Raw genomic sequence first — 27,434 nt, 5'->3', positions numbered from 1 at the left:
CTGGCCCACATCCTTCCTCTGGCCTGGAATCCGCCAAGCCAGCTCTCTTCCTCCCTTCAAAGCCCTACTGAGAGCTCACCTCCTCCAAGAGGCCTTCCCAGACTGAGCCCCCCTTTTTCTCTCCTCCCCATCCCCCCTGCCCTACCTCCTTCCTCTCCCCACAGCACTTGTATATATTTGTACAGATTTATTACTTTATTTTACTTGTACATATTTACTATTCTATTTATTTTAATGATGTACATATCGCTTTAATTCTATTTGTTCTGACGATTGACACCTGTCTACATGTTTTGTTTTGTTGTCTGTCTCTCCCTTCTAGACTGTGAGCCCATTGTTGGGTAGGGACTGTCTCTATATGTTGTCGACTTATACTTCCCAAGTGCTTAGTACAGTGCTCTGCACACAGTAAGTGCTCAATAAATACGATTGAATGAATGAAATAACACTACAAAACACCTTTCATCAGTAGATCGCCAAGTACCTGGCAAAAACTAATTAATGTTTAGGCCCTCCTAAAGAGACAGGTGAGTGGTGTTCTCTTGACCAAATGCAGACATAATGATGGGATCAGGCTACAGAGCTAGTCTGACAAAACTGAAATTGGAGCGGACTCTCTAAACCCTCGGATCATGTTCCCACAGTGTGTTTCATCAAGAAGACACTGCCACCTGTAAGAATGCTACTGTTGGTGATTCCAATTGGTCAGCTCCAAAGCCAAACCCTTTACTGATCTTTTGAGGCCTTGTACAAGGCCTCTTTGGTCATCTCCTTCCATAGGTGTGGAAATCCAAGAGGGTGGAGCTAGTGGTAGGTAGCCAGAATTAGAAATCATAATCCCTTTAGTTTCTGATGCTCAACTCATTGAACCCTACCACTTGTTACTATCTTTCACTACAAAAGTCAGTGTCTGAGCCATTAAGGTCCTCTCACCTTGTGAATATATTGATTTAGATGGAATGGAATTGGGGCTTCGGCCAAAATTTTGAAGCACTGATACTTTTATTTTCATGTGAACCTCCCGAACACCTTAATTCCTTTTGGACAGTGGAGGTAGGAAGGACCATAGAAACTTTTCCCAAGTCTAGAAGTATTGCAAGGGAAATAAGAAGTATTGACTTGAATCTGGTGCCTACAGGTTTAAGGGTTGTGAACCTTTTTCCTGCCCCACTATGCTACCACGAGGCAGTCAGGCTATTTGAGATTCAAACCACACACACGCCCAAAGAATCCTTTAAACACCAGTACTTCGTTCCTCTCCACCGTTTCTAAAGGATATTTCTGCTCTACAGGGGGTGCTGTACCTTTATTAGGAATATCTTCATGTTACACCTTGATCATAGGGTCTGCTGTCATACATATTATTATTACATTAGCTTCAAAATCAAAGAATCAAATCCTGTTAATTATTCTGAACAGTATCTTGCAATATGGTACATTGCAGTGCTATCCCTAATTTTGCTTTAGCTGTCTAGCTTGTGTACCTGTTTCATTTTATTACAATGTTGGAAGACCTCCTCTAGGGAGCTAGTAACTAATTCTTTAATACTTTGTGACCTCTTCGTTTTGAAACTTACCTCATGGAAGAGAATCGGGGTGAGGGTCTAGGCTAGCAGGAGCTGTCCTCGACTATTCATAAGCCCAAAAAGTTAATGTGAGAACCATTTTGCTGAGAATTACTCATATTTTTGGGTTTTTAGAAAACATCATTTAATCAAGTAACACTAAAGAGAAGTCTGGCTTATTAATTACAACAGAGATGCTCAAGCATTTTTTGGTAACACACTTTTAGTTTATTGACCTATATAAAAAGCAATAGGTCTTAAAAGTCAGGAAAAAAAGTAAAAGAATATGCAAAAGGGAAATTGTTTCTAGAAGGCTATACAAATATGCAAAAAAAGAATAAATTATTTTTTTGGTTTTTTTTTCTTTCCAAACCTCAAATCTAATGATACAAATGACTAAGGACCAGCTTAACAAATTTATCTTTATGTATATATTACATGCTTTGGAATATAGGTAAAAAAGGTCCAAAAAAGCTTCTCAGAAACTTTCTATTCACAATATGAACAAGGAGTTACCAGTCCTTTATTTAAAAGGAGAGAGCACCTTTTTTTTAATTCTATAGCACAGTACAGTTGAGAAATGAGTAATGTCACAATATGGAAATGAACTACTGTTTTGAAATTCTATATGTAATGCCCAGTTTGTTCTGCCATAGAAAATGAGGTAGCTTTAGCCTCATAATTAATCAAATTGCAGCTTGGGTTTTTATTTCATTTTATTTTTGTCACTCAGTGACTTGGTATTACACCTGCAGATCAGATGATTCATGTGAGTCTAATGCCCACAGTTTTAAGGCACCCAATTGGCCTTTTCTTTTTTTTTTTAACCACCTCAAAATACTGGTCATCACAATGCAGTTTTTAAAGTTGCATAACCAAAGTGCATCCCTTATGTTTGCCATTAAGAAATGGCAGTACAAAGTTGAATGGCTACCAGTCTGACCAACAGTTCACTGTGCGTTCAGTGTGAGAAATGTGCTCATTTGCACAATGAAATTGTACCTTAGAAAACACACAAAGAACATGTAAATAATTCAACATACTGCTTCATACCCTAAATCTACTACTATGAACTTACATTACAGATTGCAGTGGCAAATGCCCCCCTCCCCCCAGAGACTATTTTGTGGTGCTTACAAAAAGAAAAACTAAAAAACCCACTCAACACCTTGAAACATCTAAGCTCACTCAAACCTCCATAAAATTAAACTTCCCTTCAAGTAATTTCCAATACTGTCTTGACCCACCATTTATGTGCCACCTGTCTACATGTTTTGTTGTCTGTTTCCCCCTTCTAGACTGTGAGCCTGTTGTTGGGTAGGGACCATCTCTATATGCTGCCAACTTGTACTTCCCAAGCACTTAATACAGTGCTCTGCACACAATAAGTGCTCACTAAATACGATTGAATGAATGAATGTGCACATATTCTTCATTAGCTTGTGACTTCAAAGATTTCACGGCCTATTGCTGTAGAAGAAATTTTGACAGCTATCACAAATCTGAATTGTGCTCTTAAAATTCCCACTTCTCACTAGAAAAGTCCCTCTTCATAGTTTTGAGGTTTGCCTTCAACAACTTTAATTCTCCCAAAAAGTGCTTGCTAAATATAAATTCTTGGATCAAGAGCTCCATCTTGGAGATGGTTAAAATGTGGTTGGACCTTGCTCAGTTAGTGCTGCCTTGAATTGGAAAGAAATGCTATTGGGTTGTTTGTTTTGGTTTTTTTTTTTGTACAGGCTCCCCTGACAGTTCATTTGAACTCTTCTTCAGCTTTTGATGTTTTCAGATTTCCAGAGGGAGATGTCCTTTGAAAGAACATCTTACTGTGCAAGGCACACATGGGTAAGAAGGCAGAGTTTGGTCAAAAGATTGGGTGGCAGTTTAAACTAATGTTCCAGGCTTGGAGTCTTCATGCCAAAATAATCTTTGCTCATTAGTGTCCAACTCATTTTCCAACCTGTTCCCATCTGCATGGTCCAGCTGACTGGCCTCGGCATATGGCCTGTGAAAGAAAATACAGAAAATTACTAGCAACTTGGTCAACTTTGTTGAAATACAGTATGGAAAATGAGTAAAAGGACTATGTCTAGGATGAACTACATTTCAAACAATCTTCCCGAAATATAAAGTGCTTTTCTCAGAGTTGTCCTGGTGGGTGGTGGCAGGGAGATAGGATTTATTATCATTAATGGTTTTTATTGAGCATTTACTGTGTGCAAGGCTTGGGAGAGTACAGTACAACAGAGTTGTTAGACACGTTCCCAGACAATTATGAACTAGCAGTCTGGTGGGGAGATGGATGGCAATATAAATAATATTAGCGCTGAATATGTGTATGACAGTGTATGACAAGTGTATGAGTGATTAATGAAAAACCCACCAAGTAACCATATTTATATCATGTGGTAGGTAAACAATGAGTTGGGCAGTTATCAGGATAACTTCCCACCAGTATCATATTTTAGTTAAACCTTGGTAAACTCTCAAACTAAAAATTTGTTTCAAAAAAATTCTGGTTAAAAAGGTTAAATAATTAGTACAAAATTCTATGTTAATGTGTTTAGTGATGTCAAAGAAAAAGTCAAAATGAAGCCTTATATTACCACTTTAAGAAACTCTAGTACCTCTCTAAAGTCATCACACCAAAATTAAACATTTCCTAATTAATTTCACACAGCAACCACAAGCAAGCCATATCTGCCACACATGAAACAGCACACAAAATTTGAAGTACTGTACTTACTACAGCTGGCTACACTTAGCATAAGAGAATTTAAAAATGATCGCATTTCAGAAGTAACAATCACTCTCCTGGATAGAAGCCCTCTGTTCTGCCTAGTAACGGGTCATGTTTAGATAAGAGGAGGAAAATTGAAAACAATGTAAAAGAAGCAGAAAAGTCATTTGAAAAACAGTTTGTAGCACCAGAGCTCAGATCTAAACTATATTATATAATTTTGCTATTTGTTAAGCGCTTATTATGTGCCAGGTACTGTATTAAGTACTGGGGTAGATACAAAATAATCAGTTTGGACACGGTTCCTATGAATCAATCGTATTTATTGAGTGCTTACTGTGTGCAGAGCACTGTACTAAGCGCTTGGGAAGTACAAGTTGGCAACATATAGAGACAGTCCCTACCCAACAGTGGGCTCAGGGCTCACAGTGTTAATCCCCATTTGACAGATGAGGTAACTGAGGCACAGAGAAGTGATTTGCCCAAGGTCGCAACAGACAAGTGGCAGAGCTAAGATCAGAACCCAAGTCCTCTGACTCCCAAGTCTGTACTCTTTCCACTAGGCCACACTGCTTCACTGTATCGAAGAGATGAGGCCTTTAGCAAGTCTTATGCATTTTTACTAAACAAAACTGTGTGTGCTTATTCTGTGTTAATATCCAGGAACACCAGTATTCAGAATATGATTTTAAATGTTCAAACCCCAAAGCAACCTAGAGTCAATGTTTTAGAAGGCCACTGATACTGGGGAAAATTCAAACACTATTTCTGTCTATATAAAATAGAACTCCATGGCATTGGCAAAGGGCCTGGTAGGTTTTGTCTGTGTGAATGGTGTGAACACTGACTGGCTCAGTCAGCTAATAACAAGGAGTTTTGCTGTTACTACTCTGTGTTGCAATATAGCCCACAGGGGCTGGAAAGTGATGGGTTCCCTACAGATAGGAGTTTTTCAAGAGGTTGCAAGCTTCCAATTGACCGAGGTTCTGGAAGATTGACAGCTGCTGTCTGGGAGATATGGAAGCCCTGAACTGCTCCTTCCAACCTTCCTGGGCTTGGAAGTACACTAGCCCTACCCATAACGGCAGGGTGGTAGGGGGATAAAAATGAAGGGGTCGACAGGAGGTTGAAAACGCAGGCAGATACGATGATACAAAGATTCCCAGAACAAGCCCAGGGGTACATGACTTCAAAAACATTCATCCTGTCTACTCAACTTGCTGCTTCATTTAGTATAGATCACACCCTTGCAACACTAAGCCAAAGAATGAGGAAATAGATTTTAGGGAAAATGGCACAAAGTTGCATAATTTTAGGGATCATGAAGCATAAAGCATGTATCAGTCAAACCTAGTACAATACAAACTGACAAGAGGATATGGTGTTCATCATAAAACTAATGTATCACCTATGAGTCACTGTCTTTTTGCTGAGTTTCTATATATTGAAAAAGTCCCTGTTTCTTGAAAGCTATTCACTAGAGTATTTTTCTAATGGTTTAGTTTTGCAGAGTACAGACAGCAATCTGGCCAGATGGTGATTTCCATTATTTCCACAAGGGAGGAAGTGTATGGACAGATGTGGCAGTTAATTTGCCCACTAGGATTTTTTGATAGGAAAAATTCAGGTTTTGGGGTTGAGGCATTTCATGCTCATTTTCAGCATAAATTGAAATTTTCCTGCCAAATTACATTTGCAGTTTCATCTCTAAAGTCTGATAGGATGTGAACCATTACAATACAAAATCAAGCTTATATATGTAAAATAGTATCCTCAAATGTTGAAAGAATAATATGTATACAGGCTGAAGGCATCCTCAACATTGATAAACTTCCTTTTCCTTGCTTGGCAGTTTTTTTCTGTTCAGAAACTGGAACCATATTCCTACCTTCAATTTTCTCAGAACTGGTATAGGTATTTGGGATAAGACCATAAAGTATTTTAGACCACATTCTTCTTACCTGTTTGGAGGTGGCAAGGTGCTATAAACGTTTCTGTAGCAGCTGGTGTAGGAAGAATGGGAGACAGTATCATACTCAGGTAATCCCATTGTAATCTGGGTTCTCCAGTTTCCAGATGTATTTGTGGAAGACACTAGGAGTAAGAAAGACACAAATTTACTTCTGTAGCCTCCAGAGACAGCTGTAATGCAGGGTAGGTTAAGATTTTTCAGACATTTAGAATTAAGTTCTTGATAATCTGTAGTGGTGTGCACACATCATTTAAAACCACAGATCATATATGGAGAACATGCCTAAACCCACTGCTTTCTGCCAACAGGTATTTCAATACACGGAGTCTACTTTTTTCCTGGATTTTAGTTGATCCAGGTGACTGAGAAAGGAAGGATTAAAGGAACAGTAAGGAAGGATGATGATTCAGTTCAATTTAGTAATTAAAAGGGAACAAAGAGACTGAGCAACAACTAGGGAAGAGTTTACTACCCAGTAAATATACAGCACTGCTGTATCAAGTCAGTCGGCCTACAAAACTCCCATCTTTTACACCTAGGCTATATGTAAGATCGACACTAGAACCCTCATGACTGAGGGCAGAGTTCAATTCTGGTAGGTGAAGTGAAAACTATTTCCAGTGCCACTTTTCACCATCTATGCTTCCCCTTTTCTTTACTACTAATTATTTCTCTCTTATGACTCTTTGCTTCCACTTAAACCAGAAGTAGAATCAGTACAATGGCAGCTTAGTGACTCCAACAGTCTCTCTTCACCCAACCAAAACCCAAATCTCTGTTCCCCCATTTAGCAAAGATAACAGCCCCTTAGCTCTCACTGGGAGGTCAGCAAGGTGCCTGTGTATGCAATCTTTATAACTCAAACTTCAGTAACTGGGGATCGATTGACTCCATGGCTAAATTTTTCTCGCTACCAGGAAGATTTTATTCTTCAGATTTCCTTCTGGAGGGAGATCTTTTATTTGGAACACAAATCAGATCTTGTATTTTTGAATTAGTGACCACCACTAAGGGACAACTGCCCCTGGCCTTTGGAGGATTCACTTGAAAAATGCCCAGTAAGTGATGTCACAGGTTTGGGGGAGAAGAGTCTGATTTGCATTGTTACCAAGTAATTGGAGCATGCATTCAAAAACTTGGAACTGGGTGCCATACTACTTCATCCTAAATTACTAAATGCAGACTCTTCTTTGTCTTGAGTGAATTTGATTCTTAATTGTCAATACCTTGAACCCATTTCTTCTGTCTGGGCCTAACAGGCCCCTCACAAACTCTAGGACAGTGGATAGGAAGGCAACTCTTCTCTCCCCACTACCCCACCTCTCCCCACTTTTTCTTTGTTTGAACCACACAAACACTCCCTCTGTGGCAGCTGCTGTTGCTGCCTCCACTCTGCTCTACTCCACTGTAGCTCTTTAAGGTGCTTTAAGGAGGTGACTTAAGATGCGGGGATAGGGATGGAAGAGGATGAAGACGGGGTGGTTGAGTAAGTGTGATGATACCGATGGCACAATGGCCAGGCGTTTCCAGATGTTCCAGATGTCTCCAAATGTTCCTGGGGGCGTGGCTTGGGAGAAGACAAGCTTCAAAGAGATACCAAGCCAGGCAACCACCATTTCAGGCTTTTGCACCCCTGACCGGCAACCGTTCATGTCTTGTCAGAGAGCTGGGGTAAGTAAGGCTGGAAGCCCAGCTTGAATTCTCCCCCTGCCCTCTGCTCTTTTTGCTTTGATTCCCCCACCCCTTTTCACCCAACTCCTCTTCCATTACCTGAAGAATAAGAAGATGCTCTACTGCTTGGGGAGCAGGGTACTTGCAGACTGGCCAATCCCAGGCTTCGCTGTGATCCTCTGTCGGAATCAAAGCCTGCCTGAAGGCTATGACCCTGATCTTTGTGACCTGATGCACGTTGATACCAACCACGGAGGTGCTCTGCTACTAAGGCCTTGTGAATATTTTTGGTTATGTGCTCTGATTTAGTAGTTGTCTTCCTTGGAAGTCGGAGAGTTGCATATGGGTTGTGGGGCACCCGGTCCATCTCGTCTTCATGGTAGGATCTATATTCCCTGTGACGGTCGTATCCATAATGTGCTGAGGCACGATAGGAAGGATTCACACTGTACTGTCCCTCAGTATCATTTTCATAAACATATCCTCCGTTGTAATAAAGATTGTTTTCAGCGTAAGGCGGATATCCAGAAATGTAATAACTGGAAGACGGTTGTTCCTGACTTTTCTGGTAGACCCCATTCCTGGCCTCTTTTTGTGCTAGGTTGGGCATGCTACCCGAATTTGAAGTGGAAACATTCTGTTTTTTAGACCTTCTTCGTCCCCTTGTGCGAGTGTCAAGAGTTTGTGTCGTATAGTATGAACCTGCACTGGGAGTTGCACAATAATATTCTGTGCTTGATTGGCTGGTATAGGATGATCCATCATCTAGGATTTCAATGCTGCTACTTCTTTGGGATTTTGAAAGGGAGAATAATGGCTTGTCATTGGTCATCTCGGACAGCAGGTGTGTCTGTGACTCCAAGCTTCCGCTACGCTGTCTAGAGTGTTGTGAGGAAGCATTTGGCCTGAAAGAGTGAGAAATCAGGCTTGTTTAAAAAGAGAACATTGAAAACTTTAAGATTAAGTACACTCGAGTTGCAACAGCTCTTTACGTTACCAAGTTAAATCCACAGCATCTCTCACAACTTGCAATCCAGCTGAAACCAGAATTATTTTTAAATAGAGCATAATGATCATGCTCATTCTCCAGATTTCCACGTGGGAAAACGGGCCAATTTTAATCCATTCTGAAATGGGACTCCCGTATTTTGGGGCAGAGGGGATGAATTCTTCTCTAGAGCAGGTTGTCAGCCAGGAGTATAAGTCCCTGTGGGGGCTGCATCAAAAGATCGTACGTGGCTTGAGTATTTTGCCAGTAGCAACAACTCTTGACTTTGCTAAACTGCTCCTCACTAAGCTATCTGAAGCAAGACCTTTGAGGAGCCCAGCAAGAAGTAGCACAGCAACAGCTGGAGTTGGATGGAGCACCACTGTCAGCTTCTCATAGTTCACGTCTGTCAGGAGCCCAACAAGAAATGGCCCCATGGTTCTGGAGGTGCCTTGGTGGCTCTGCCCTGTCCTGCTGAATGAAGCAGGGTGGGCAAAGAGGTAAAGCGGAGCTCCACTTCCACTGGAATACCGACTCTGGCGGAAGAAACATCGCCACTCCTCTCCGCTCCCCCCCCCCCGAATTCCACCTTGAGAGATTTGAGGGGGCTGGGGGGGGGCATCCTGCCCTGTCCCCCTAGAGCAGGTTAGACAGAAAGTAAAGCTGCAGCTATGCTGCTTTGACAACTCCACCTTCAACAGAAGATCGTGGCTGGCGGAATAGACATCGCCACTCTCCCCACATGCCACACTGGGGGCAAAACCCTGTCCTGCTGGAATGGGGTGGGCAGAAGGTAAAGCTGCAGCTTTGCTGCCTTGGCGGCTTTACCTCCACCAGAGGAGAAACATAGGCAGAAGAGTTACCACTTTCTTCCCCCCTCCTCCCTGCTTCCAATACTCCTTCTTGTGGGTCCCTGCTCTGTCCCACTAGAGCAGGTTAGGCAAAAGGTAAAGCCACAGTGTACCTTCCAAACCACTGAAGTTTGAGGAAGGTTGTGCCTGTTGGATTCTTAACCAGCTTGCTGGTGCAGCACAGAGCCTGAAAACAGCTCCTCTGGCTCAAATGTACTGTAGCTTTTTTTTTTTTAATTTTTCTTGTTTTCTTGCCTTTTATCACTTTGAATCTTTCCAAGTGGTGTCCATCATGAGCTCCCCATAGGCCATTCTCACACCTTTCCCTATCACTTGGTGTGACCACTCTGCACAGAGCTGGTGCTCACATACTATTGAATGAATGGCAGAAAACTGATGGCAGTAAGAACGGTTTCTCTTCGCATCCACTCCAGCTATTGAAGCTCCACTTTCTGAGTTAGGACTCCAATAAGAATTTCTCTGTGTTTGGGTGACAGTGGGCAAAGAGGGGTGAAGCCCTGAGCCCACTGGGGTACAGTTTCTTAAAAGCAAACCCCTGCCCTAGAGCCTAAAGAAACCTATGTACCATTTGGAGAGCACCTTTTTTTTTGTTTGTATCACTTCTGTGCTGAATAAAAAATTAAGATTTTTGGCAACTGTGTCAACTTTGCCTTTTCTTGGGAGAGATGATAGAGTACCTAAGTAGGTACCAATTAACAAAATATCTGAAATTGGAATCTGCAGACCCTCTAGGTTTGTATTTATCTGTTGCACACGTGCATATATACACAGCAGCGGACACTGGCAGTATTAAGTTTTCCTTAACACTGTTTTTCTTTTTGTCAGAACACAAACCCACATGTTAGGAGAGCTTGGTCTACTTTATGTACTGTTTGAGCAAGCCATGCCCCTCCCAACCCCCAAATAAACTCCTCTTACTCTAAGTGGCTGCTGCTGTAGGCATTGCGTGTTAGAACCGGTGTAGTCGGCATGCTCCTTCCTCCCTGGGGTCGCCTCTCCAGAGTTTTATAAGGACTGCTGTGGGCTGACAACATCTCTCTATGATAAAGAATAGAATGGAGTAAATGGTCATTTCTTATAATAGTTCTACGAAAATAGAGAGCAAGTTCATGCCAAAACCACTGGAAATACAAAGGGAAAGGAAGGAATGGGAAGAAGGATCACTTTGCAGTTGGCGAAATTCTAGCAATGGCTAATAGAAATGACCTCTGGCAATCATCTCCTGAATGGTCAAGTTGCTTTAAGCAGTAGGCACATGTTGGTGGGGGGGAGGAAATGGGAAGTCAAAGCGAGCATCCTGGACTACAACTATGCTACTCCTTTGAGCTAAATTCTTATTTGTATTCTTGTCTGCTTTCAACAGTCCCCTAGATCTTATGTTTATAAACACGATCTCAGGGACCCTAATTATTAGTATTATTAGTATTTAAAGATGATACTAAGATTGTGTGGGTTTCTGGGACAGGAAGGATGGTGGTGTTGACAGATGAGAAACTTAAGGAATGACTTTAGGAGGGAAGATGGTTCTTTAGCAAATTAACAAGCGGAATGGTGGGTTTCTGGGGCAGGAAGGATGGTGGTGTTGACAGATGAGAAACTTAAGGAATGACTTTAGGAGGGAAGATGGTTCTTTAGCAAACTAACAAACGGAATGGTTTTTAAAGTTATCCTGGTTCATGTTTCAGTCTGTTTTCCCTGTAAAATGAAGATAACTCCTACTCCCGTATATTTCTAATGGTGTTGTGAGGTCCTGAGAGGAGAGATGCTATTCAAATTCAAAAGATGCTAATATTTCCTGACTGACTCTTGTTAATCCATTACTGATGCTTCTTTACATGGGAGAAGGGTGGAAGGAAACAGGGAAAGATTGCACCTCTCTGTGGCGTCCTTCACACAGACACCGTTTGGGGTATGCTCCAAGAGGGGATGGGGGAGAGGAGAGGGAAGATCGGAGAAGATTGGTGTGTTCTGACAGTGGTTTTGCTTCCATCATGCTCCGCTATGAAAACTTCTCAGAGCAGCAGAATCACATTGTGGTAGTGTAGAGAGGGAGGTGCCATAGAACCCAGAAAGCCTCCATTTAAAACAGGTATCTCAGGCAAGAAGCCAAAGAAGCTTACTTTGCCCATCTGGACTTGGACTGCGCATTACAGCATCCCTGAACCAGAGTGTTGGGCTCACTGTTTCCATCATTATATCCAACAGACAATTACTCTCCCCACCTTCAAAGTCTTATCGAAGGCACATCTCTTCTAAGAGGCCTTCCCTGACTAAACCCTTATTTCCTCTTTTCCCACTCTCTTTGATGTCACCCTGATTTCCTCCCTTTATTCACTATTCCCTCAGCCCTATGGCACTTTATGTACATATCCATAATTTATTTATTCATATTAAGGTCTGTCACCCTTCTAGGCTGTGAGTTCACTGTGGGCAGGGACTGTGTCTACCAACTCTGTTATACCCTCCTAAGGGCTTAGTACAGTGCTCTGCACACAGTAAGTGCTCAATGAATATGATTGATTATTCACCATTGGTTTGGTCTTTTCCATCTCACTCATGCTCATATATAAGCTCTACCATCTGTGGTGTCTTCTTTGACACAGTTATATATGCTCATTATTAGTAATAGTAGGTCTCACCTGGACTGCCTAGTTTCCAGGAACTGTTCATTCATAGATGATTTTCTGAGGTGGAGTCTCTCAATACCAAGGGATTTGGGAGGAGGAAGTCTTGGAGAATGGGGAACTGAATTTGATCGCTGTCCGGGAAGATTGAGTGTGTCACAGGCTGTGGAGGGGGAAAGAAAAGTTAATCTTTAGCAAAATTCAAAAAATAAGAGTTAGTGCTATAGTGAGGAAAGCAATTTTTTGTTTTAATGCTATGTGTTAATAGTATTTTCTTCAGATGAATTTTCCAAGTTCTGGAGGGGCAGTATTTATCGTTCTGGGCATTAATACACATTTTGTACCCAGGGAGATAATTTCCCACATGCTCCTTTGATCCTCTCCCTGGATCCTACAAAAGTTGCACTTCTAGAAACAGTTCCCTATGTAGAATGATCAAACTTGCTAACTTTAATGTTTTTCCTCTAACGATGCTTTAGATAAGAAAAAAAATCCTACTACAGATTAACGAAACTCAAAAAATCATCTATGAAAATGTATTGTCCAAACACATATTCCCCTGGCTTTTGGGTAAGAGAAGCCAAAATAGACAAAATTCTACTTCCTCCAAGTCTTTGCTGATACAAAAGAATATTTTTCTGGTTTAAGGAAAAAACATTTTATTTTCTTGCATTATGAGTGCTTTGCCATCAATTTCATAAAATAAAATTTTATGTGGAAAATAATTCCATTTTGTTCAAAGTTAAATATTTTTAAAAGTAGCAGTAACTTACCATCATCATAGGTAGTAGTATCAGACAAAGAACTGCTCTCAGATGGAATTATGTCTTCTGTGAATGAAAGTTAAATCTTTTATATGTAGAATTATAGCTACAGCAACTTAAAGGAACATTTTTTCTTTAATCAAACTAGAAATGACAACAGCGTATTAAGAATAATTAGCTATTTGTTATATCTATCACTTGAGCAATGTAGTCCATGACTACAACATTCCTACTCATATTATATTGTGCAAGTGCCTCATTTCATGGTAGTATGAAAATATTCAGAACCTATGCTGTGGGGGGTGGGGGGTGGGGGGAGAGGCATTTTGTGCAGTAATTGTCATGCTCCCAGAGATGCACTGCTGTTTTGGGAGGGGGCTGTTAAAGCAGGTGGGTGGCTATCCTGCAGCTGTAGCCTGCGTAAATTCATATATGCCCTTTACCACCTGCCTCTATGCAGAAGGTATGTAGGGCTTGGATTCCCTAAGAACCATGGTATAGTTTCCCAAACCAGGAACTGGCCCCAGGAGTATCTGGAGCCACTCCTGCCTTTCTGCCTCACCACTCCCATGGCTTCATCAAATACCATGGGATTTAGGGCAGTCTTTCCTGAGCCCTAGCATATCCCAAGATCCCTGTAAAACCCCAAATCACCATGGAGATTTGCCTGGGCATCTGTGCTCACTGGAAAGGCAGCTCTAAGCCAGATGTATTTTTAGTGCTCCAGCCAGAGCCCATGTTTATGTAACTGAAGCAGGCCCAAGCCTGTTTCACTAAGGAGTACCAGGGAAGGGTTACAATGAGGCTGTGGTCTCCCCTGTGGCTATACACCTGCATCCCCTGAGCAGGGGAAACAGACTCCCTATTCCCTTCTGGAGATCAATCCCAAGGGCCAGCACATCTGATTCCCTTAAGGATCAGGGACACTAACAAAGCCTCCCCTCCTGCCCCGCCCATCTAGAGTACATATGCACAACCACTGTACCAACCCAGTTTCAGCCATTTTGAAGAGAGCCTTCTTTTTCTCCCCTATTTCAAAATGGTAATCTCTAGTATTTCCAGGCAGTCTCTCCTTTTAATTAAGCATGCACTGAAGCCTTAAGGCACAGTGCCAAACCAATCTGTTGTCTGGCAGACTTTTTGTTTTTAATCCAATCAATACATACTTTACCATGCACACCATCTGCTACCCAAGGGCCACCTATTCTATGAATGCAGCCTGAATGTTAGGTTATTTGACACTCTGCACAAACACTGGGAATTTCTGGCCAATCAATATCCAGGAGCAGAAGGGCTGGGGTGAGAGGGAGCTTGGGAGAAGAGAAGCGGCGGGCTGAAGAAACTTGGCAGAGGCCAACTGGGAGAAGGGAGTAGCTAACCACCCCCTGATCAGTCAACTTCCCACCCTAATCTCGTGTCCAGGGCCAAATCTTTCCTGCTGCTTCTGCTATCATGGAGGCAACTCCAGCCAAAACAGCACTGCAGATCATTTGCTGTGACCCTTTGACAGTTCACTGGGAATTGTGAAAGGTGAACAGCTGATTGAGCCCTGCAGGGATTTTGAGTTTGTAGGATCAGGTAAGACTGGACTTGTACAGCCCCCTTCCTCCTGCTGCCTGGATCCCATAGTAAGGCTGAATGCGAACTCTTTTTGGTTTGGAGTCACCTGAACTCAGTAGGAGATAAGACCAATGCACAAGAGCATTTACTTCCTACCATTGGACTGATTTTGGAACCAGAAATATGCTGGGCTGCACCACTACAAAAAGAGATATTAAAAGGAGTTGCACTTAAAAAAATAATAATTCAGAGTTGCCTGAGGCAAATTACCATTTTTTTAAAAAATGCCTGCTCTTTTCAGATCTGTTCACATTGGGTCCCCTAAATTTGGTTAATGGAGAGTTCCACAATTCTGGGTGTGAATAAATGGTTGGTCACAGTAGTATCATATATAATGGTGGCTATGAAAATCAAGTATCTGGCTAATCCTGTCTCTAGCAGAAGACTGGAATGAAAATTTAGCCAAGCTCAGCTGCAGGCCAGTGTTACTACTTCATGTATAATTCACAAGCAAGCAATTCTAAACTTCCCAGCTGTAGGTGACTCTCATTACCAAGTTCCTTCTTGGGTATTCACTTTTAACTTTATAAAACCAGGTGCCTAAGACTTAGGTGTAATTTAAAATAAACCTATGATCAAGGTTAATTACATCAGTTTGACATGACAATATTCTAAAATCTCTCTCTCTATTCCAATCGCTGCAGCCAAGTTTCTGAAGAAAATGCATCTTCAGAATTATCTCCCCCTCTAGACTGTAAGCTCATTTTTCATTTTTTTCTTAAAAAATGGTATTTGTTAAACATGTACTATATGCGAAGCACTTTTCTAAGTGCTGAGGTAGATATAAGGTAATAATAATAATGATGGTATTTGTTAAGCGCTTACTATGTGCCAAGCACTGTTCTAATCAGATTGGACATAGTCCTTGTCCCACTTGGGGCTCACAGCCCCAAGGTATTTTATAGTTGAGGCATAGAGAAATTAAGTGACTTCTCCAAGGTCACAGAGCAAGCAATTGGCAGAGCTTCCAGGATTAGAACCCAGGTCCTCTGACTCCCAGGCCCATACCTTTTCCACTACACAGGGAACATGTCTACCAACTCTGTTATATTGTACTCTCCCAAGCGCTTAATATGGTGCTCTGCACACAGTAAGTGCTCAATAAATATTCATTCATTCAATCACATTTGAGTGCTTACTGTGCTTCAGAGCACTGTGCTAAGCGCTTGGGAGAGTACAGTATAAAAATACACATTCCCTGCCCACAGCAAGCTTACAGTCTAGAGGGATTGATTGATCAAAAGGATTTTACACTTAATCAGCTCAGAACTTTTTTAACATTCACTTTGTCACTAGAATTCCAAATTCTCTATAGTAGAGTGTAGCTTAAAAATACAGTTTTGCATGCCCTAAACATCAACATTTCCATTTAAATTTGTTAGTTACAGGCTTGGTGCCTAACTAGTATGAATGACCTGAGTAGTTTATGGCATTTGTGAAAACTCTCCTTTTTTCATAACAAGCCAAAAAAAATCCTGTACCAGCCATAACTTTGCAAATCTGATGTATCTGAATGAATTATTCTGTGTAGTTGAAAGACTTTGGGAATTTTGGCTGAGTCTGAAAACTCCTTGCCCAAAGCCCCTTACCTTCAATCTAATTCTCTTTTCCTTCATATCCCCTTACCTGATTTGGGCAAATACAAAGTCACATTAAAAGTGATTGTATTATTAGTAGCCATCCGTCATTTACACATTGGTTCTTACCTGGTAAAATTAGTGTTGTTTTCTGAGTTGGTTTCTTGCCAAATTTTATTCGGTATTCATTTATTGTGTTCTCAATTTCTTGGAGCTTTTTCACTGCATCACTGTAATCTTGCTTTCTTTTTTTCTTTACATTTTTGCATAGGTCTGGCTCGCTAGCAAGTTTCTTTGCAGCCTCTACCAATTTTTGCTGTATAATGAAATTGCTCTCCAGGTCTTGCAAAGTAGGATCCTGCATGATTAAGAGATATAGTTATTTTTTATGGTACTTATTAAGTGCTTACTATGTGCCAGGCACTGTACTACATAGTGGAGTAGGTAAAAGCTATTAGGTTGCACATAGTCCCTTGTCCCACATGAGGCGCACAGTCTTAGTTCCCACTTTACAGATGAGGGAACTGAGGCACTGAGAAGTGAAGTGACTTGCCCAAGGTCACACTGCAGACATGTGACCGAGCTGGAATTAGAACCCAGGTCCTTCTGATTCCCAGGCCCAGGCTCTATCCCTTAGGCCAGGTTACTTCTCTCAAGATGAGACCTTGAATAGGGTCTTAGAAGAGTTTTGCTGCATTGGCATGCTTATACTTGAAGTAAATGGGGACCCAAATGTCCAGAGTGAATGTTTGGAGGTAGCAGTACCATCTCTAACCGTTTGCCTGCACATCTTCATGCTGTAGGGGATAATCAAAGCCGTTCTCTCTCCCAGCCCCACAGCACTTATGTACATCTCTGTAATTTATTTATATTAACATCTGTTAGACTGCAAGCTCGTTGTGGGCAAACAATGTCTACTTATTGTTGTTTTGTACTCTCCCAAGAGCTTAGTACAGTGCTCTGCACACAAAGCACTCAATAAATATGATTAAATGAATGAATGTTGAACCACACCTTTTACCCTTAATGATTATCTCCCTTCCCTTCTGGGTACTCTTGGACCTGCTGCCATTTACCATCCTCCCTGTCTCTCAAACCTGTAACCTTGGCATCATCCTCAACTTGTCTCTCTTATACACCCACATATTCAATCGATAACCAAATCCTATCAGTTCTATCTTCACTAAAATCACTAAAATTCACTTTGCTAAACTCCCTTTTCTCTCCATCCAAACTACTACTATGCTGATCCAAGCACTTCTTATACTCCACTTTGACCACTGCCTCCTGTTTCTCCCCACTCCAGTCCATATTTAGCTGCACAGATCATTTTTGTGTAAAAAAAAAAAGTTCAATCCACATTCACTCATTCAGTCATATTTATTGAGCACTTACTGTGTGCAGGACACTGTACTAAGTGCTTGGAAAGTACAATTCGGCAACAGATAGAGACAATCCCTACCCAACAATGGGTTCCACTCCTCAAGAACCTCCAGTAGTTGCCCATCCACCTCTGCATCAAACAGAAACTTCTTACCATGGGCTTTAAAGCACTCAATTAGCTCACCCCCACCTTACCTCGCTGATTTCCTACTATAGCCCAGCCCGCACACTTCACTCTTCTAGCACTAGCTTTGCTCACTGTGACTCAATCTCATCTATCTTACCGCTGACCCCTTTCCCATATCCTCCCTGTGGCCTGGAACTTCCTCTCACACCATATATACCAGACCACCACTTGCCCCACTTTCCAAGCCTTTCTGAGGTCATACATCTCCTCCAAGAGGCCTTCCCTGATTAAGCCCTTTTCTCCCAGGCTCCCTCTCCCTTCTGTGTCGCCTATGCACTTGGATCTGTACCCTTTAAGCATTTGATATTCACCCTACCGTCAGCTCCACAGTACTTCTGTACATATTCCAAATTTACTCATTTATATTAATGTCTCTCGTCCCCTCTAGGCTATAAATTCCTTTTGGGCAGGAGAGTGTCTCCTAACTCTATTGTATTGCACTCTCCCAAGTGTTTTGTACAGTGCTCTGCACACAAACACTCAATAAATACCACTGATGGATTAATTGTCTACTCAACAGCCCCCACACCCAATGGTAGGGAGGTTGAGGCATAGAGGGCTTTTTTTTAGTGTTTACTTTCCTCTTCCAAAGAAATATGTTCTTCAAATCTTGTAACTAAATAGAAACAGAAAAGCTGAACAATAATGTTTTCATAAAGAAAATTTCCAGGCTTCATACATAGAAGTTGACTGAATTTGGAGGAACATGATAATATATTAAATAAGGGACCTTTTTCCCCCTTTATGAGTTGGCTGCTACCATTTTCCCAATGTGGTTCATTTTCTCAGTTCTCTAGTGGCACGATTAACATAGGTGGCAGGGATGCATCTTTAAGTCCTAAGCAAGTCTGAGTTCATTCCATGCAAGGTAAGCACATCTTTGAAAGGTCAACTAAATATTCACCGTGTTGAATTTTCCTCTGTTTGTTATAAGGGGAGGGGAAAAAAAGGAGTAGACATTCTGTGCACTCGCATCTACTTGAAAGACTGAGATAAAAATGTAAAGCAGCACATCGAAACCTGAAATAGCAGGCCAAACATTCTTTGCCAATGCTCCTGCTTTATTGTCATTGAAATGTTTAAAGTTGCATTGCATACCTCTTCACTTAGAAGCAAGTTGTCATCTAATTTGAATGTAGTGCCTACCCGCCTTCTGACTTGTGGAGGTTTTTCTCCTGTATTCAGTGGATACTCTTTTGGCATTTTACCAGTAAGCTCCTGTAAAATAGGAAGGAAATGAAGTGTGATTATCATTTGTAGAAGGAGAGTGTCAGTATGCATTTGGACAAGGTAAACTGGAGAGGAGACTCACCGCCTCTCTCAAACAAATCATCTTGAGCTCCTCCACTTTTTTTAGAAGTTTTTCTTGCAACAACTTTTCCTTTTTCTTGAGTTCAACTATTTTCTCTTTCTTTTGCTCCTCGCTGATTTCTGAATCTTGGGAAACTGAAGAAACATAATTTTTTTAATTGCTGGGGGTGGGTTTTGGTGTGAACCATGTTTCCTTCCTTTGTTTCAAACAAAGAACACTAAGCTAACCTTCTTTTAAAATGGGAGTATATTCCTCCTCCACTTGTTTCCAAACATAATAAGAAGGAAGCAGCAAAACATTTTCTCATGATTCTGGCCTGTAACAAAGTGTGCCTTTTGCCAGTGATTGGATTGATTAAGAAAAAAGATGGGAAAAAAAAATCAGCATTTCAGAGACTTCCTTAATAGGAAGTTTCATGTTATAAGTAGTTGATAAAATGAGGAGGTCTCTGGGATGGGCCATGGCTGCACAAGAGTTTTGCTAACTGTACTTTAAAAGGTAATTTTGGATTTTAAATTAGACTATTGTATTCCTATATATCATGACAATCACCTTTTTTCAACATTTCTTTGCTTCTTTTTTTGGTCAGCTATAAAATGCAGCTGCCCCTGTTGAACTGCAGAACTAATATTTATGATCGAACCCTCCCAATGAAACAGTATCTGAGTCCATTTAAGATTTTAAGCACAAATATCAGGACCTATTATCTTTATTTTGCATTTATTTTTACCCAGTACATTACCTGAAGAGATTAAACTTCCATTGCTTGCCATAATAAACTGATTCTTTGCCTCTGAAGTTACCAGTTTAGAGACCTTTGGTGTTCCCGTCTCTGTCAGATCCATTGCAATATCATCCAGACTCCTGGCTGAGGGAATTTTTGCCTAGAGAGATGATAGATATTCCTGCATTGTTACCTCTACGTAGCTTTAGAAAGACACTGACATTTTGAGGTTTTTATGTTGCAGAGTGCACTTAGGAAAATTTAATACTTTAGAACTCATGCTACATATGTGATTAAACTAATGGCCATGAATTACGAGCCAGCTCCCAAATTAAAAGGTTTGGCCTACTTAGCCTATTTAAAGGGTTTGTGCTAATGGCAAGGAAGTAAGATATTTTGAACACCAATTTTGGGGCATCTTTTCCTAGGTTCCATTTCCACATCTCCTACCATCAAGCAGACTAAAACAGATTGCCAAAAAGGGAAAACTGAGTAGTTTTTCATTTTCTCTTCTGGGTAGAACTATGCTTATCATACCTAACATTTGGGAAATGTTTACAATGTGCAGTGGAGTAGCACTGTACTGATTGCAAGGAATTCAGTTCCTAGCCTACAAAGCGCTCACATCTAACAGGACAGAGGACCGACATGTAAAAGAATACGAAGAAAACTGGTTAAAATCCAGCAAATGAGAAAAAGCAACAGTAAATTTATGTAACCGTGCATTTGGACACTTAACTCCTGAACTGAAGATTACTTCTCTAGTCGAATGTGTCTAGTAACTAACTTACTTTGCTCTGTTTTCGGTCCAGGTAAAACTGATGCTGACTGATTGCCATGACCCAGATGGATTTGATCAGAGACGTGTTCGCATACCACGTTTGCACCACCAGTCCACTTTGCCCAAAGGTTCTTCTTGATACCGAAATCCTCAAAAATTAAGGAAAAAAATGCTACTAAAACACTGTCTTTAATCTGGGGAAGAAATTTGCCTTTGGCTGACCTGTGTACAAAACAAATCACACCTAGCAAATTATATCTGTTAGTGAAGTTCTTTAAAATGGTCCTGACCATTGTCATTCCCATATTGACAGCTGGGTCTTCATTTATTTTTTTTTATGACAAAAATCAAACACAATCCAGGAACCAACCACCTCCACATAACTAAGCAAAAAAAAAAAATAAGTTAAAGCTGAATAACTGCAGGTGAAATGTTTTTCAAAAGTAGAGGCAAGACCAACAATTTCCATTTTTCAACAAGAAAGAAGATGTACAGGGTACTTTTATAACACTGAGCAGCTAAAATTCATAGTAGTAAGACTGTAAATATTATATGTTCTTTTTTTACACAAATAAACTAAAATATGGACGGATAAATGATTTAAGATAATGGAGAATTTAAGCAGCCCCAGTGATCTGGATTAAATTTCAGCAGGTCCTTATTTACAACCCTGATTGGCACACTAATTTATAAAAAAAAAAATTGGTGTTGGATATCACTGTGTGCTCATGCTAATATAGCCCAGGGAGATACTGTCTGCTGAATCCTTCTCTGGATAGGGTTAGAGGGAGTTGGGGAAAGGAGAGCTATTTGCTGAGGGGTCTTTGTTTCCCTGGTACCTATGTTAGCATATCAAATTATAAGAAATTCACATGACATCCAGAACTTATCTAGAAAGAAAAATAAACATTCATAAGTGCAACGGACTTTCATTGTAGTTTTTAAAATGATCAAGATTCTCACCGGCGTGGATCATGAACTTCAACAGCAAATTTCTTCTCACGGAAATACAAATTCTCCAGCTGTTTCCACTGAAATAACTAAAATTGAAAAAGAAATACATATATTTCTTCCCAAAAGTAATACTGATCCTGCTGATTACTGTTGAGATGACTCGAAGTTGGTCTAAGGAAGTTCACAGGGTGAAAAAAATGCATGTCCAAGCCTGTGAATTCGACAAAGTATTCAAAGAGGAACAAAAGCTGTTACTCTTAAGTTTGTTACCATCAGTATACTGAAAATGATGTAGCACACTGGAGTACATGTAAATTGTATTTATAAATCTCATTGCATTTTCCAATTATGTATTTCCTCTCAAGGATACAATCTTTTGGGGATACTAGTGGATTTGTGGGATTATAGGGATAAAATACATTCCATTTTTACTCTGGTTTGCTAAAATGAATACCCAAACACTTCCCAATTACAAAGAAAATGGTTTCCTTTCTTCTAAACTCTATAAACTTGTGTCTGTCTCAGGTTGATTCCATATTATGCCTGACTAAACTGCCGAAGCCTACAGAGTGAAAAGTGAAAGTAAACCTGGATAAGCACTCGAGATTATAAATGGTGCCAGGCACCTACCTTCACAATACTTATGGATATCTTGGAAAATTTTGCATACCAGGGGAGGCCAAAATCTGGTCTTTTTATTTGCACCAACAAATCCACTATTGAAAAGGGAACACAACACTTAAACTTTAAGCTGCTAACACTACAGTACTGTCATCACTTACTCATCCAGCCACTTATTTATTCAACCATTTTGCTGTTATAAGACAGACTTATACTAAATGATGAATGTTCATGCTTATAGAGAATTGTGAAAACTTTTGTTTTGAACACTAGACATTTTAGCTTCATTCTAAATGGGTTTATCCCAGGTATAAATGATGCTAAACCTGTTGCATTTGTAGTACTTGTAATCAATGTCCCCTGTTTGCTCAGTGAACTTTTGTAGTACTTGTAATCAATGTCCCCTGCTTGCTCAGTGAACTTTTAACTCTTGGACTTCTGCTTAATGGAATCTTTTTCTTTGCCTAAAATGATTGTTACTCAATTACTTTATGAAATGCATGACAACAGCTCAAGAAAACTGGATTTTAATGACAATTTTAGCACTCTGCATACTGATTGCTTTGAGGTGAATTTAAAATTGCTTGCCTTTCAAACAGCTTTTTGAAAGCTATGAACAGTGTTTTTACAAGAAAGTTAGAAAATCGCATAACTGTGAGCCTGGAAAGGAACACTGATCTCCAGTCTCTTTAATGGGCAGCCACATATCAAAGCCTAGGCAATTTGTATCCCCAGAACACTACCACAGTGAAATGTAACCCAGAGCTCAAACACACAAAGAAATTTGCCATTTGTAAATGATACAAGCATTCACAGCATTACTTAGTCTGTGAGCCCCATGTGGGACAGGGTCTGTTTCCAACCTGATTCTCTCACATCTACCCCAGAGCTTAGTACAGTGTTTGGCCCACAGTAAACACTTAACAGATACCACATTAATCGTTCATTTTTATCCATAACATTATTCTGAGATTAAATAGTTCAGTGAGAAAAGACAGTGATCTAAAACCAAATTTTTCTACTTACCTGTGTCTGTAAAACCTCTATAACAATAAGCTTACTTTTCTTATCATCCAAAAGTAGGTCAGAAAACAGGAGAAAAATGCCCCCACTCCCCACATCCCCACAGTAGAGCCCTTTCTCGATTGATTCTTGAACTGTTTCATCAGACACTTAGGTGTAACTCCAGTTTCACAGAGTTAGCCTCCCACTGCTGACACATTACTGACATCAGCAGCTCTATCAAGTGACACCTCCCCATTCCACCTCCCCCCCTTTTTTCCCTTCCAGATAATTAACCAGGTGGAAGAGAAGTGAGTTTTCATTGTTAAATTCTTTCAGGGAAGAGATACATTTTAGGTTGTTTACAATTCCTATTTTGAAGATAGTTTCTGATTTTGAAGAGAGCTATCTTGAATTCATGCATGGATTTTACTTGGGGCAGTTTTAAAGGCACACTTCTACCACCCATTTACTCACCCCTAGATGTGAACTGGTTTTACAGGAAGAGCTGCTTCTCAGCTGTGTTTTCCTTCAATGCAATTCCCACACATAAAAAACATGGCTGCACTTGAAACAAGATCTACTAAACCAAACTGTTCCTTTCTTATCACTCACTCTATTCAGAAGGTTTTTTTGCAATGAGATGCATTATGTGCTCTGAGAGAAATCCGTCTAAAACTAATGGATAATATCCCTAATCGGTACCTTTGAGGCAACAAAGCAGCAACCAGTTTTGCCAGAAAAAGGGAACAGTAAGTATGTAGCAAAATGATACAATCAGAGGTGTCTCGGGTAATTATTAGCACGGAGATTGGCTAAAGGACACAATTTTGGGGTAGGAGATTCCTAAAATACTATATCTCTAATTCGGGGGATACTTTAGTTTTCTTCTACCTGGAGAAAAAAAGAGACAGTTTTTGTCTTCTTCAGATCTTCAAGACTTATTGTTGTTGTCTAAATGTATTTTGTTATAGTCACTCGACTTATTTGTTCACTTAGATCATATTTATAATTACTCTTAGCCATGAATATTGGTCAGTTTGTGCCTACCGTCCTCCCCTCCTCAAAGGCAGGGCTCATAATTTTTACTTCTATGTCTGTTCCCCAAGTGTGTCATAGAGTGCTCTGCACAGAGTAGGCACTCAATTCAAATGGCTGACACCAAGATCAAGATCTGCCACCGAGAACTGCAGTGAATCTGGTGTTTACCTTTACCAAACCCATTTCAAACTGTTTTACCTAAAATAGAAACTCAAATTCCATTATTGATGCATATTGTCAATCAAAAGGAAATGAAAATGGGCCCTTCAGAATCAGGTAGAACAGAATGTGGCTGGCTCAGGTCTTGTCGGAGATGTAGTATAAACAAGTCTGGCCCTCAGCACCCTATGGAGTGGACACCTTTGGAGGAGTGCATTATCAATAATAGTAATTGTGGTATTTGTTACAAATTATTTGCCAAGCACTGTGCTAAGTGCTGGGGTAGAATCTGAATAATCAAATCAGACACAGTCCTTGTCTTACATGGGACTCAGTCTGAGGGGAAGGGAGAAGCATGGAACTTATTCTCAACTGACAATTGAGGAAACTGAGGTCAGAACTCATGACTTGCCCAAGGTTTCACAGCAAGCAGGTGGTGGAGATTGGTATTCAATTAGAACTCAGGTCTCCTTACCCCCAATTCTGTGCGCGATTCACTAGGCCATGCTGCTTCTATCAAAAGTCAAAAGATAAGAGATACATTAACTAATACTTGGAAGTAGGACAAAAAGAAAGGCGCAATTGTTACTAAAATCATAGAAAAAGAACCTGCCCCAAGGTTACAAATTCTACCTTCCTCCTCCTTTTAAAAAACAAATGATTACATCAGGGTAGAAAAGTGGCCCTAAAACCAGATTTGGAAAGCTTGATGATTACAATATTTTGATGACAGGTTTGTAATCATCATACATTGCCTTCCCCTATAGGATTAAAGGAAGTGAGCCATCAGCTACACAGAAAATTATTCCACTGGTGATTTCTTTAATAAAATCAGTGTTGTCAAGGCAAAGGCTTTGAGTGCTCTGTGATCAATCAGGGCTAGAGCCACTGCCGGGGGCTTGCTCTGCACTGTGATGAGTACTGGAATTTGGGAAACTCTGCAGAGGCCTGGGGTGATCTTGAAGAGAGCAATTTCCCTTTCCAGGACCACCCTTCCCTCCTCCCCACCAACAGACTCTAGTTCAGCAGGGTCCCGATCCAGCCAGAACTCCCCCAAACTGAAGTCCATCAGAATCTGGGAGTAGGGAAGCAGCCTGGCCTGGTGGAAAAAGCCTGGGTCTGTAAGCTAGTTGGGAACAGGGAATGTGTCTGTTATATTGTACTCTCCCAAGTGCTTAGCACAGTGCTCTGCACATAGTAAGCACTCAATACAATTGACTAACTTGGGTTCTAATCACGGCTCTGATCTTGGGTAGGCCACTTATTAACTTTTCTGTGCCTCAGTTTCCTCATCTGTAAAATGGGGATTACATACCTATTCTCCCAAGTTAGACTGTGACCAACCTGATTATCTTGTACCTATCCCAGTGCTTAGTACAGTGCTTGCCTCATAGTAAATGGCTAACAAATACCACAATCATTACAATAGGGCTTGGCACCAAAACAAAGATCTGCCCTGGCCTCTAATTGGAATCCCTTACCTGGGAGTTACCATGTTGATTATGATATTTATAACTCTTTACCATGCGCCAAACAATTCAAAATAATCAGATCGGACACAGTCCCCATCCCATGTGGGGTTCACACACTAAGAGGGATGGAGAGCAGGTGTCTTAGCCCCCATTTTACAGATGAGAAAACTAGTGCCCAGAAAAGGTTAAGAAATTTGTCCACAGTCACACACCAGGTCAGGAAGGGGCAGAGTTAAGGTTAGCCATGCCATCCTGGATCCTCACAGGGTTCCTACAGACCGAAGCAGGCTCACTATGGCCATACTGAGAACTTGGTAGTCTATCACAGTGCCCAGAGATGCTTGTCCTCCCTAACAACAAGGCTTAGTGTTGATGATGATGATGATTATTATTATTATTATTAATAATAATAGTGGTACTTGTTAAGCACTTACTGTGTGCCAGGCACTGTACTAAGCACTGGGATAGATACAAACTAATCAGGTTGGACACAGTCTCTGTCCCACATAGGAATCACAGCCTCAATCCCCATTTTGCAGAAGAGGTAACTGAGGCACAGAGAAGTGAAGTGACTTGCCCAAGGTCACACGGCAGACAAGTGGGGGAGCTGGGACTAGAACCCTGGTCCTTCTGACTCCCAGGCCCGTGCTCTACCCACTAGGCCATGCTGTTTCTCTTGAATGCTCCTGGCCAAGAATAAAAAGGAGACTAGAGGAAACCTATGCTCCTATGGATCATAAAGGTGTGTGGTCATTCCCTGGGAGGCAAGTAGAGGAAAATCAAGGACATGATTATTTCCTCCTTTGTTTCTTGGTATAGTCACCGGGAAAGAACTCCCTTTCTGTCTAAAGAATGCAACAGGTTAGAGAAGGAGGGGAGAGCAAAGTACACACCGAGATCATGAGCAATTAAATGTGCTAAGGAATGTGTTTATGCAAACAAGAGAATACTACAGAGAGCTGATGATGGTTCTAGTTAAGAGGATCCTCCCTGAAGTAATGAAAGTACCTTGACAGGAATAAATAAAATGTCATCTTTTACCTTGACTAATTCAGGGGAACATATCACACCCTATGACAGTAGGTGGTGTTGGGGGACAGTATAAAAATGTCAAAGGTGATGAGGCTTCAAAAATACAGTAACCACAGAACTGAAAATCAGGTCATATGGAAGTTCAGTTAGAAATGACTAAATTTGGAATAGTCATGGCTGCAGCACATACTTCTACGTCAACTTATCACATTTACACTATCACAGAGTATTAATTGGGTCAACACCTCCGCACGCCCTCCCCCACAAAAGAAAAACAAAAAAAACCCAGATCCAAAACAGCAATTTGCTAATAAGCCAAACATTTTCTGTAAGAAGCTTGGAAAAGGGACAGGGGGCCTGATTTAAAATACTC

At 40.8% G+C, this 27,434-nt stretch overlaps 1 protein-coding gene and 1 long non-coding RNA gene across 2 annotated transcripts in view; one reads left to right on the top strand and one right to left on the bottom strand.

Annotated features, from left to right (window-relative positions):
• LOC119949808 overlaps window positions 1-21,084 on the top strand; it is a 50,328-nt gene extending 29,244 nt beyond the window's left edge. The window contains exon 2 of the long non-coding RNA XR_005457319.1: window positions 20,812-21,084. This is a non-coding gene — a long non-coding RNA (uncharacterized LOC119949808). The remainder of the gene's footprint in view (window positions 1-20,811) is intronic.
• FRMD4B (FERM domain containing 4B) overlaps window positions 3,166-27,434 on the bottom strand; it is a 171,209-nt gene continuing 146,940 nt past the window's right edge. The window contains exons 12-23 of the mRNA XM_038771649.1: window positions 21,744-21,820; window positions 20,791-20,929; window positions 20,018-20,159; window positions 19,276-19,409; window positions 19,062-19,181; window positions 16,523-16,751; window positions 13,206-13,262; window positions 12,448-12,595; window positions 10,727-10,846; window positions 8,048-8,853; window positions 6,267-6,399; window positions 3,166-3,570 (exon numbers count right to left, since the gene is read on the bottom strand). Of these exons, the coding sequence (XP_038627577.1) occupies window positions 3,450-3,570; window positions 6,267-6,399; window positions 8,048-8,853; window positions 10,727-10,846; window positions 12,448-12,595; window positions 13,206-13,262; window positions 16,523-16,751; window positions 19,062-19,181; window positions 19,276-19,409; window positions 20,018-20,159; window positions 20,791-20,929; window positions 21,744-21,820 (2,226 nt within the window). The 3' untranslated portion in view covers window positions 3,166-3,449. The remainder of the gene's footprint in view (window positions 3,571-6,266; window positions 6,400-8,047; window positions 8,854-10,726; window positions 10,847-12,447; window positions 12,596-13,205; window positions 13,263-16,522; window positions 16,752-19,061; window positions 19,182-19,275; window positions 19,410-20,017; window positions 20,160-20,790; window positions 20,930-21,743; window positions 21,821-27,434) is intronic.

Source organism: Tachyglossus aculeatus, chromosome X1, assembly GCF_015852505.1.
Source record: "Tachyglossus aculeatus isolate mTacAcu1 chromosome X1, mTacAcu1.pri, whole genome shotgun sequence".
NCBI lineage: Eukaryota > Metazoa > Chordata > Mammalia > Monotremata > Tachyglossidae > Tachyglossus > Tachyglossus aculeatus.
Note: the sequence above shows the minus strand (reverse complement) of the source record. Positions and strands in the feature narration are given on the sequence as shown.